Source organism: Phoxinus phoxinus (genome assembly GCF_949152265.1).
Source record: "Phoxinus phoxinus genome assembly, chromosome: 7".
NCBI lineage: Eukaryota > Metazoa > Chordata > Actinopteri > Cypriniformes > Leuciscidae > Phoxinus > Phoxinus phoxinus.
Window position 1 is genome coordinate 7,775,331 of NC_136882.1, and position 12,452 is coordinate 7,787,782.

General features: G+C 38.6%; 2 protein-coding genes across 14 annotated transcripts in view; both read left to right on the forward strand.

Annotated features, from left to right (window-relative positions):
• The window catches only part of mettl8 (methyltransferase 8, methylcytidine), a 13,573-nt gene extending 11,626 nt beyond the window's left edge, over positions 1-1,947 (forward strand). The window contains exons 6-8 of the mRNA XM_079619619.1: positions 875-993; positions 1,500-1,565; positions 1,669-1,947. Coding sequence (XP_079475745.1) covers positions 875-993; positions 1,500-1,565; positions 1,669-1,826 — 343 coding nt within the window. The 3' untranslated portion in view covers positions 1,827-1,947. The remainder of the gene's footprint in view (positions 1-874; positions 994-1,499; positions 1,566-1,668) is intronic.
• A 1,475-nt stretch (positions 1,948-3,422) lies between these two features.
• Positions 3,423-12,452, forward strand: part of tlk1a (tousled-like kinase 1a) — a 53,906-nt gene continuing 44,876 nt past the window's right edge. Inside the window, exons 1-2 of one of the 13 annotated variants that reach the window (XM_079619825.1) lie at positions 3,423-3,733; positions 3,878-4,017. In XM_079619825.1, the coding sequence (XP_079475951.1) occupies positions 3,885-4,017 (133 nt within the window). In that variant the 5' untranslated portion in view covers positions 3,423-3,733; positions 3,878-3,884. Of the gene's footprint in view, positions 4,018-12,452 lie in introns of all 13 variants that reach the window. The other 12 variants (XM_079619817.1, XM_079619815.1, XM_079619823.1 and 9 more) reach the window with 12 other exon arrangements.

Sequence of the window (12,452 nt, forward strand, 5' to 3'; positions counted from 1 at the left end):
GGTATCTTTTCTCTTTTGTTTGCATTAGCGAAGCGTTTAGTTTGCTTTACACTCTAAGATGTTGAACTAATGTTTCCACTTGTTTCTCGTCAGATTCACCGATTTTTTAATAGATTCCCTCAAATATAGTCTACACAATATTGAGTCGGAGTTATTTATACAGTGCGCTTATTACAGGATCAATCCCTCTAGACTATGGAACCATGAGCTGAAGTGTCTTCATCAAGGTTACATGGTGATATAGATTATAGATAAACCCTGATAGCATTTAAATCTACAAGCTTTACTGTTAGAACATTTGCCAGGGAATCTCTGTTTTTACATGAGCATTTGCATAAAAATCATTCAAAAATACTTCTTGAAATAAAATTAAATGCTAAATGTACTGAAATAACTCAAAGTAAAACTGAAATGAATAAAAAACTTTACAGATTTTTTTTAAACTAATAAAAATGACAAAAAAAAACACAATAAAAATGAATTCAAAATATTAATAAAAGCTATAATAGCATCCCAGTGATTCCAATACATGTGTTTGTGAGTTTGTACATTTATTTTCTGTAGCAAATTATAATTACACCTTAAATCTGTTTTTAAGTTCTAAAATGTATATAATTGTAAAAAAAAAAATGAAATTTCTGTCGTCGTTTATTCACCCTCATGTTTTTCCAAATTCATTATTTAGCAGAATTTCTGAGTTTTTTCCACAAACAACAGCAACTCATTCATATAGGATTAAAAAAGCACCATAAAAATGTCTCTATGCAAATTATATGGAGAAATTGCCATTCTGTTGGAACTCATGTGACACCATTAGGAAGCCTAATAGCATCTGTGTTATTATCTGACTCTGAATCTGCTTGAAACCTCTGCTTTGCTCCCGCAGAGCTCAAGGAGTGCTGAAGAGTTTGGCTGGACAGCTGAAGCATGGAGGAATCATGCTGTTCAGAGACTATGGCAGATATGATCTGTCACAACTACGATTTAAAAAAGGTGATTGTCTCCGTTGACTCATTAAACTCTGGCTCAGTCTTTTCATTACCGACTATGTCATGTGTTAGCTGTGAATGTTAAACAAACACGGATACAGAGACCCCTCTTTGTATTCTATTTATTGCTCCGTCACATTAGCATTATCTCGTGTACCCTTTTATCTACACTAAATCAGAAACATGTTCATTTCAACCCACAGTGGATATAATTCAGCATTGTAATTAATATGATTGCAAAATCCATTACTACAGTGGTTCAGTTTTAATTGATATCCAAATCGTCATTACAATATTCAACACAGTCAATATACAACACATTATGTTTTCTTTCCTTAAAAAAACAACTGAATGCGTTAAGCCTCTAATTATTAATATTAACATTTTGACAGTCCTACATTTTTTAATTATGTTAAAAATATGAATTTCTTTTCTCATATATTTAACAAAACAGCATCAAAACTTGATTGTGATGGATTCTTGAATAACCACTGATCCACTTCTCCACAGGTCAGTGTTTGTCTGAAAACTTCTATACGCGACAGGACGGAACCTGTGTGTATTTCTTCACAAAAGGTAGAACCATTTCAGCACATTTTTTGAATTCCTTACATATTATTTTTGTATTCGTGCAGTTTTTGGCTCGCATAAACACCTATGAATGTCTTGATCTCCACAGATGAGGTTCATCAGTTGTTCTCGAATGCTGGTTTGGAGGAGCTTCAGAATCTGGAAGACAGGAGACTGCAGGTGAACCGAGGAAAGAAGGTGGTCATGCACAGAGTGTGGATGCAGAGCAAGTACCGGAAGCCGTATCTGAGTCCGGCATCTGTGTAGCACACCGAGCTCTACACAAACTCAGCTTCTGAAAGACTTTTTAAAGGACATTACCTTTGTGACAGACCTCAAGTATAGTAAATGATGGAGATGATGACACTATAAAAACATCAAGAAACCAATCCTTACGTTTCTTTTCACTTCTGATGTGCCACTATTGTCCTTTGTCAATAGCTCCCATTTTGTAATGAATGCATTGTCTTTGCATTATTCGATTGAATTGTCATTACCAGAGTTCTGAAAGTTTGAAAGACCATTTTACCATTACATGTCATCAAACAATAATATGATTTAAGTAAAAAGGTTTTTGACTTTTCATTGGGGAATATTGTCTACTGCTACGCTGTTTTACTATTATTACAACAAACTGATAATTCTCACTGAAGGGCCAACCGTTTTATATGTATTTGCTCAGGCTTTTTATAGTATTGTTTGAGATGTACATTGAATATTATTGTTTTACATGTTTGTGATGGCAAATTGGTTTCCAAATGAATAAATTTGGTTTTAAAAATGTTTATTTATTTCTAGGGCTGTCAAAAGATTAATCGTGATTAATCGCATCCAAAATAAAAGTTTGTGTTTGCATAATATATGTGTGTGTACTGTGAATAATTATTTATATATATAAAAACACACACAATCATGTATATATTTAAGAAAAAAATATATATTTATAATATTAAAAATATTTATATATAATATAAATGTATATACAGTATATAAATGCAAATATTTCTTAAATATAAACATGAATGTTTGTGTATTTATTTATACATAATAATTATTCACAGTACACACACATATATTATGCAAACACAAACTTTTATTTTGGATGTGATTAATCACGATTAATCTATTGACAGCATTATTTATTTCACAAATTTGCGTCACAGTCATGATAATTATAAGATGTATAAGTATATAATGTCAGTCATTAGGCCTATACATTTATTGTACAAATTGCATTGCATGAGATTGCGTACTTTAGTTTTTACCTTGATACACACTGATTTGAAGCGAATCTATGTCATAGGTTTATATTTATAGCCATCTGCACTGCCTGGCCAAAAAAAAAAAAAAAAAAGTCGCTGTTTCGATTTGAATAGGCAAATGGTTAAGAGTGGAAATAAATGTTGTAATGATTTTTCCATCAAGAGGTGCATACCTTTTTGGTCAAGATCTTGTATTAACAATATATTAAGAGTATACAACAATGTACTCTTATATACAATATAAGAGTATATAACAATGTATACAATTGTATTACGAGTCCAGCACTCTGTAAAGTCTCCTCCAGCACATCTCAAAGACTTTCAATGAATTTAAGGTGCCATTCATATGTGAAAATTATTATTCATGCTCCTCCCAGCTATTTGTACACACTTTGAGCCTGATTAATCTTGTCATCCTGGAATATGGCCATGATGTGTCTTCCTACATGATTGTTTAAGAAATTAAAAGCTCCATCAATTAGGGCTAGAAGAATTGTTGCCAATCATATAACATGCTAAAAATATAATAACCACTGCAATAATGATTCAATCATAGACTTTTAAGCATATGCCTATTTAAATCCAAACAACGACTTTTTTTGGCCAGGCAGTGTATTTACACCACAGACATGCATGTGTGTGATGAATATGATGTTTAGACCGAGGGGGCAGTAATTTCTAAGTGGCCCCCAAGTCTCTCCCCCCAGCTAATTTCCATGGGATGAGTGTCAAGTATCGCGATAGTGTTTCGAGAGAGAGAGAGAGAGAGAGAGAGAGAGAGAGAGAGAGAGAGAGAGAGAGAGAGAGCGAGAGAGAGCGAGAGAGAGAGAGAGAAGCTTCATGTCTTCATTTCATCTTGATCCTCTTCAGTAGCAGCAGGCGCTTCTAGACGCACTGCAGAGGGCGATGAAGGTTTGTGTGTCTGTCCCAAGTGTTGACAGCCCCTCCTCCCCCGATGAAAAAAAAAACACCATCATTCACTTAACCTCCTACATTTTGTCTGATGTGTTTTCCGTGGACAGCTGATTGGTTTTTTGCTCTATGATTCTCTAAAAGTGGCTCGATGAGTGCGCAAAGTAACAGTGGAAGTTTGGAGGGGACGCCATCTTGGCTCCAGCAGCAGCAGCGGCTCTCGAGCGCGTCCCCGGCGCCGCTTCCACACACACTCGGCGCGCCGCTCGCACCAGCCAAAGAAGGTAAAGTATGCTTGTTTTATTCTCTGAAGTTTCTAGTTTTGGATAGTAGAATTACTTTGGTTGAAGGTTCCGTTTGTGGAGTTAAAATTAGCTTACAATTACTCGACCGACTTGGCTTACGAGTTACAGTATGAGGTTAGCAGGCTGCGGTTGGGTTAGCTTTTTAGCTGGACAGCATTCTTGCTAATTTGCTAGCACGGTAATGGCTGACAAGCATGTTAGCCCCTTAGCATGCTAGCGTGTTGCTTTCTTGGCTAAGTTAGCCGCCTAGCTTGTGCTGTCAAAATGAATTGTGTAAAGTGGCCTCTGACTGGCTAACTAGCATTTAGCTTCTTAGCATGTTAGCCTCATACAGTTGAGACGAGCGCTGTAGCATCTTAGCTCTCGGCTAATTAGCAATCATAAGCTCATACTGTACTACAGTGCAACTGCTCAGAATTAGCTCCAGCAAGTCAAAATAAGAAATAAAGAAAACGTCAACTGGTAATTCACTGTTTTAGAACTTGTATTCGTTATGATATTTGGCAATATATCGCATTTTAGGATTACACTGTAACGTTAAACTGCCGATTTTGAGGTTTTAGTGAGCAGGAGTGAGACTTGGAGACTCTGGTTCATGATGGCAAACAGGGTCGCGCATATGGAGCAATTGGATTTTTGTTTTGTTTCTACCCAGCCTTTTGTTAACTTTTTTACGTCACAATTGTTTTTGGAAGTTACTTTTTTTTGGTCTTTTTTGCAGTGTATGTTTCTAATGCACATGTGTATTAAAGCACATTTAATGTATCACACCTACAGAGTTTCTCTTAACAGTTTGGGCTTGGTCTTGCTGTAATGGGTGCAAGTTTCGGCATTGTGCCTTTTTTTAAGGTGTTGTCCACTTCCACACATATGGCATTTAGGATATTATTGGAGTTGTTGGCCAGTTGTCAAGTTGTGTCAGTCTGCACAGCTGACCTTTCATCCTGTCACTGAGCGTTGCATCCTAATACTAATGTGTTTGTCTGTCAGCAGACCTAAATGAGATCATGTCACTGTACTCTTTCCATGCTGTTGCTTTTGTATGTGTTGTTTTCATTGCAAAGAGACTAAAGATAAGTGATATTCCCCTGGGGGAGATGTTTAGGTGAGAAACTCTCAAAAGCTGTTTCTGTAAGAATAGATATTGTGAACAAGCACTGTTGTAGCAATTCAAATATCAATTATACAAGTTTTCAATCGTATATATGGTGAAATAAAGTGATGGCTTAAAACCCAAAGTAGGTGTTTTTAATTGACAGCATAAGTATGTGTCAGAAACAGGTGGACACTGACTGTGCCTGTGAGGAGCAGAAAGCTAAAATGACATCCCTGCATTGTAAGGGTTCACCCGGGTGCTTGTGCAGGGGCCTGAGAGCAGGAGACCCGTGCAGAATGTCAAGGAAATGATGCCTCTTCACCAGAGAGTGCAAAAAAGGACAAAGAGCAAGAGGCAGTATTGAGGATTAACCACGAAATGCTTTACTTTTACATGGTTTTTGTGTCTGAATTATGTTGTCTGTCACTACTTTCTGTCTAAGATGTAGATATGTAATTGAATTTATCAAGCCTGGGTGATGCTATTAAGCTGCATCTGTTTACTGTAGCTGTATCTCCCAGATGTGTTGTTTTTGAAGTATAAATCGATTATTTAGCACTCTCGAAACACATCCACTGAGTCGGAGGCTGCCCAAAATAGCCTCACCTTCTCCCGTCTGCCACCATTACGGACTCTAATGATAAACCTCCCCTGCAGTCCTGTTTATGTCCTGGCCTGATAACACCACTGATCTTTGCACTGCCATTTTGTGTCAGTGGGAATGTGCTGGGCATCCATGTTGGCTCTTGGTCCTCCAGAGAGAGAGGGATAAGCCTGGTTAAAAGACAGCAGCCAGAGAGAGTTTCATACAGCAGTTTCTGCTACAGAGAAGTCTTCGCTTCCTAATGCTGTTCGTGTTCACAGCATGACGCTACACAATGTGTTTTACAGTAACACACCGCTGAAATTTTCATCTAATAGTGGTCAAGTAGGGCTGGGCGATATAGCGAAAATTATCGCGATATAATTTTCCTTGATAAAACGATAACAAGAGTTTAAGTTTTCAATATAGGGCTGGACGATATGGCCAAAATTTATATTGCGATGTATTTCTTAATTTCGGGCGATATACGATATAATTGCAATATCGCTATGAACAATATAAAAGCCTAAGAACGCCCACAACGGATGTCTGTACCTACAAACTTCTGAAAAACTAATTTGCCAAGTCTATGAAACCTCCTCCTATAAAACCTATATAATATTTTAGAAATAAAAATGGTACAAATAAATTGTTCACCTTTTCTTTGTATTTAGCCTTCATACAAACATGAAATGTGAAATCAGCCTCAAATTCTCTCAACTTATTAATGTTTTTAATTTTAAACTATAGGCTGATTATTATACTTATAGATTGAAACTAAAGTGCTTCAGCCAGGATAAAGAATATGAAAAGTGCTCAGAGTTTCTGCAGAAAACAGAACAAAAGAGTGAGCAGCAACAGAAGCACATGTTGCTGAGGGACATTTTGAGTGTTGATGACACCCTGAATTCATCCCGATTGATGAATCTGAATGTAGTGTTTACATGAACGCTAAACAAGTGATCGGGTTGATGTGCGCGTATATGTCGCAAGCTTTAAATCGGGATAGATTTTTTGACATGCGCACACTGCCCAAATATAGAGTTTGCGCAAAATAACCTTTCTCCTACTTTGGTTCTTTATTTGGAGACAATGAACATATGAACTAGGGCTGAACGATACATCGAATTTTCATCGTCATCGCGATATGAACTCCCGCGATGAACACATCGCAACAGACAGCCTGACACGATGAATAATGCCTGGTTCAGATTAGCACTAATTTACACGTTTTTGACTCCTAAAATCTTATCGTGGACAAGAAACATGTCAGACAACACGTTGCTTTCCGACCAGTCATCGCGTGCCGTCACACACACACATTCACTCGCAAACATTCACTCGCACGCACAGACACACAAACACACACACTCACTGTCCCTCGCTCACTCGCTCACTCACGCACGCACGCACGCACGCACGCACACACTTTCACTGGCGCACACACACACTCACTGTTGCACTCACTCACGTCTCGCCCACATATTCAACCCGTCGTGGAGGACCGTTAAAGAATTAAACATGCTATAGTCTTTCTGTCGTGAAGCATCGCAGACGCGACGTAGGTTGTCGCCCACTATGACACACTATACGATGACACGATCGAATCTTGCGTCCCGACGCCCGTTGTTATTACGAATCTCCACGACACCCATACGCCAAACAGATCGTGCCAAAATCGTGTATTCTGAACCAGGCAGGTAATAAACCTTTGACCTATCACGCAAAGAACCTATTGAAGCACTAAGACATGGGAACAGTATAGTTAACAATCACATTTATCGCAAGTCTTATCGTCATCGCAATATTAAACAATATTATCGCACATCGCAGCTTTTTCTCATATCGTGCAGCCCTAATATGAACCGCTGTGCCGTGCTGCTTATATTTATTGCGCAGTAAAAATTCCCCTCCGCGGGTCCAAAACCAGTTGTCTGTGGATGAGAATCCGAAACAAGGACTGGTGGGACGTTGTCCTGCTCCACTTCACAGACGCTGAAGGAGTGAAAGGAGATTTTTAGAATGACGGGACACTCATTTATATGACACTTTATTCAACAGGAAGAACAGCTTGTTCCGCATGCATACGTCATTACGCTATTTCTACAGCTTGTGTTATACGTTCCGTGTGCGCGAGAGCGCTAGGGTCCTTGTGATGTAAATATTGTCATCGGAGGGTGTACGCGGAGGCTCTTTGCGGACATCCGCGTGCCTCACATTTTTTACCACGCGGTCACTATGCTACAAAAGCATCAAATGCACATGCGTTGGAAAAACATGGACGTCGAATTTTAAGAAAGGCTGTGTGAAGAAGCCCCGCACCTCCAATCTGTCGTTTAAAACAATATAGAGACAGCCAGATGTGCAATAATTCGTGGAGGGAAATTTCCCAGTGTACCAGTGATACGCGTCCGTGCTGTACGTGTCTGAACTGGAGTATAATCAAGGCTTACGTCATTGTGCAGTCCTTTCAGTTTCAGTCCGATCAAGTGTTTACATGTTCTCTCGATCGGATTAGAAAAGGAATAAACCTTCAGAAGGCCCAATGCTAAGGATATTTTCTTCCCACCTTGTTGGGTCAGTGGTTCAAATGTACCAGTGAAATATCACAATTATAGGGCTGCACGTGATTTGGCAAAGGGGAGCTTGGTGAACTTGCTTACCGGTAACTTGTTGGACCCGCTGGCTAATGTTAATTTAGCCTATTCAGCCTCCAAGGTATATGTTCTTTATGCCATTGTGTAGGGTTTCCCGCATAAAATGTGTTAGTTAAGGTGTAACTTAACTTTGTGTTAGCCTACGTGTCGCCACCATACACATCACCATAAATGATCCTGATAAATTATTTGTTATTAAAGCATTAACATTCACAAACCACTGTTAATTTCACATAAAAGCAAGCAGGCTGCATGCATGGTTTGCCATGACTGAATGCGCGCAATGTGCGCTCCCTTAATAATTCCTAAAAAGCTGACATTAGTTCATCGCGATCTCATACATCTCTGTTATTATCAATGAAGCTGACTGCATAATGAATCTTTCATAATATCTTTTATTATCGGAGGATTTGCCAGCATGCAGAATTCAGCATTGAACAAAAAGTCAGTTTTGAGCGGTGAGGGGATTCTATCTTAAATGCTTCTGATTGGCCATTGCGTTCAAGAAATCAACACATCTGTCTGTGATTGGCTACATCGCTTAACGCTGCAAACATGTTACAAATGGCAAACTCTGTTCTGTAAATCGTTTCTATTTTGTTTTAGTTGTTCTTGTTGCTTTACTGCAACAGATGAAAATCAATTTATTAGTTTTTATGTTTTATTCATAGATATTTCTATTTAATCGTTTTATTCTCCCGCAGCCCGCACACACAGAGTGAGTGCATTACCGCCCGCGCTCGCACTCGTCCATCAAATCTAGTCCTGCGCCGCACGTCTCTAGATCACGGGTCCGGCCCGAGTATAGCGGGGGAAATATCAGGCTCGGGCAGAGAATCTGAGCTCTAAACAGGACAGAGTAACACGGCTGATATCGCTCTCATACTTTTTTTTGACAACGTAGTTAAGGCGGTAGGCGTGTGTTGCTTAAACAGCCGTCTTAGTTCCAAAGTGCTGCGGGAAACCCTGTGTTGCGTTAACATGCCGGACACCTATTTAGCCTGTTGTTCTGTGTGCTGTTGTGGAGCTGAATAACTTGCCTTTCCAGATTAAATGTCTGTTCTTGGTCTTGGATTTTGTGAAATAAATTTCTAAATAAATGCGACTTATAGTCCAGTGCGACTTATATATATTTTTTTCCTCTTTATGACGCATTTTTTGACTGATGCGACTTATAGTCCGGAAAATACGGTACAAGATACAAATTGTAAACAAAGCAGGCTTGCTTACAATTTTTAATGTCAGTTATGATTTCTTCATTTTAAGCGGCTCATGTTGTTGTGAAAAAAATTGCATTTGGGAATGCTCGGGTAGGATAACAACATTAGATCAGTGCCGTCTTGACTAACTTTCTCTCTTTCATCACTTTCGCTTTAATTCTCTTGCACTGACTCGTTTGCTAAACCGAACAGCCAATCAGAGTTCCAACTCTCACCGACGGCCCCGACGCAGACTCAAACTGCTGGCAAAAACCAGCCCGCCAGACACTCACTGACTGCCGGCTTGGTGTGTCCCGGCTTTAATGAAACAAGTGGAGTCTTTGAGTGAATCAAAAATAATTTAAATGAAATAAATAAATAAAAATAATATATATATATATTAGGGATGCAAACGATTAATCGATTATCGATTAATTGTCGATAATACATTAATCGATCAAACTTATCGGTCATCGATTAAGCAGGTTCATGCGCATGCGCGTGCGTGCTGCTCGACCGCGAAACACAAGCGAGCGCGCCGGAGTTATGTTTGGGACTGTTTTACACCTTCATCATGACTATAAGTTTGCGTGTGCATTCGCAGCCTTTTGTTTTGTGCAAATGTAAGTTGTAATAGTTTATTATGTGTACGTTTATTATGTGTATCTATATCTGATTAATCTCATATATTGGATGCATTTGGTTAAGAATTGTTGAAGCGTGATCTTTAGCGCGCGCAGCTCAAACGGCAATGCACGACTAATAATGACTATTAGGACTGTCATATTACATAACATTATAAAGAGAACAATAGTGTAATAAAACATTGTGAAGTATTTGGGTTTAGTTGCCGTGTCGCGTTGTTCCAGGAAGAGCGCGTCCACAACATGAGTCATTCTGAATGGCACGTAACTCAAATTCACTTGTGCATTCACGTCATTTTGTGCAGATATAATTTGTAATATTGTGTTTATTTTTTATATATCTGACTAATCTCATATAGATTGCGCTTCTTTGAGATAAATAACGCGCTAGCAAAGTGCTCAACGGTTATTCATTCAGCGCGCGCCGCTCAAGCAGCATTAATGCACGACTAATAATAACGATGATTAATTTGGGACTGTCATATTACATAACATCAGAACACTATTTTATTAAATCGTTGTGAATTCATTGGGTTTAGTTGCCGTTTCAGTGCATGTCTAACGTAACACACTGCAAGCACGCATCTGAGGCGGCGTTGGTGACACGTTGTATTATTAGTCGTTATATTTGATTATTAAATAATTTAATTTAATTATCATTCACATCGAAACATTTTACAATCCTACTAGCCCTTCATTTGGATTAAAAAACATTCTCATTCATTTGGTGAGTAACATAGCGTTTTGAGCAAACCCTGTCATGCTGGCCATATGCTCTGCAGCAGACACATAATTCATCATTAATTAGGTGTTCAAGCACGAAGTGCTGAAAACCTATTGTAATTGTACCGGTTTTTATTATTATTATTCTTCCGCCGTAAAACGCATCGTGCAGCCCAAACCGTAAGTGCTGGAGCTTTGAAACTTTGCCAGTAGGTAGTACAAAAATCGAGGAGAGGTTATCAAATTATGAGCCAGATTGGCCTATAGGTGGCGCTATAGCAATCAATTGCGCGAAACTGGTCATAACTCCTAGACCGTATGTCCTAGACTCAAGTGTCTTATATCATTGGAAAGCTGACCACCTGACGTAAAGAATGTATATCTCCGTGTATTGTCTAAAACCTACTTTTGCAAACTAGTCCCTGGTTTTTTGTCCGATCGGAACCAAACCAGTGCAGAAATGTTCTCTGGAGTCTGAAGATCAATAATTATTGAAAAAAAGTTGAAATTTCGATTCACGGTTGCTAGGGGGCGTCAAAACGTTAATATGGGCGGAGCCTATTTTACTAAAATGCCTATAACTCAAGTAGTAAATGAGATAACTTTACCAAACTTGGTACACATGTGTAGGAGGTCAATTTGAAGTCACGATAAAAAAAACGCGTCGATTGGCCACATGGTGGCGCTATAACACAGAAAAAACGTATAAACACCTGACCGTTTGTCCGATTTACTTGAAATTTGGTATGCAGTGTCTTGGCCCAAGGGACCATCTATGTCTAGAAGGATATTGGCGTATCTAAAAAAACATGGCCGCCATTGGCCAATTAAGTTTAAGACAAGGTTAACGATGGCCAATCAGAACGAAACTCAGTGGACATGTTCAACTCATGGCCCTAGAGGTCTGTAAGAGTTTTGAAAGAAATCGGCCACTAGTTGGCGCTAACGAGTTTTACGGCTCTGTAATCACGTGGTGTAACAAATATCGTCAGAATATGCATATCATTAGATAGATCTCCTCATGTTGAACAACTTTGCCTCTAGAACTAATGCTGTCAATCGAATTGTCCATTAATTATTCGCAATTACGTTAAAAACCTACTTTTGCGAACTAGTCCCTGGTTTTTTGCCCGATCGGAACCAGACCAGTCTAGAACAATTCTCTGGACTCTCTAGATCAATAATTATTAAAAAAAGTTGAACTTTTGCATTTGGATGGCTATAAGAGGGTAATTTAAGAAAAGGGGCGTGTCAAAATACACTCAAAAGCCTATAAATCCTAAATAAAAACTCAAAACTTCACAAAAATTGGTGAGCATATGTGCAATAACATCATTAACAAGCATGCAAAATTTTATGGAGATCGGACCATAGGTGGCGCTATAACTGTTAAAAAGCTTTTAAACCATATATTTCCTATGGTAAATTGCCTGTATTGGCTGTAAATGGTGTTTTTCCATCTATTATGTCAGTGATTAAATGCTTGCTAAATAAATCCTAATGTCTTTTGAT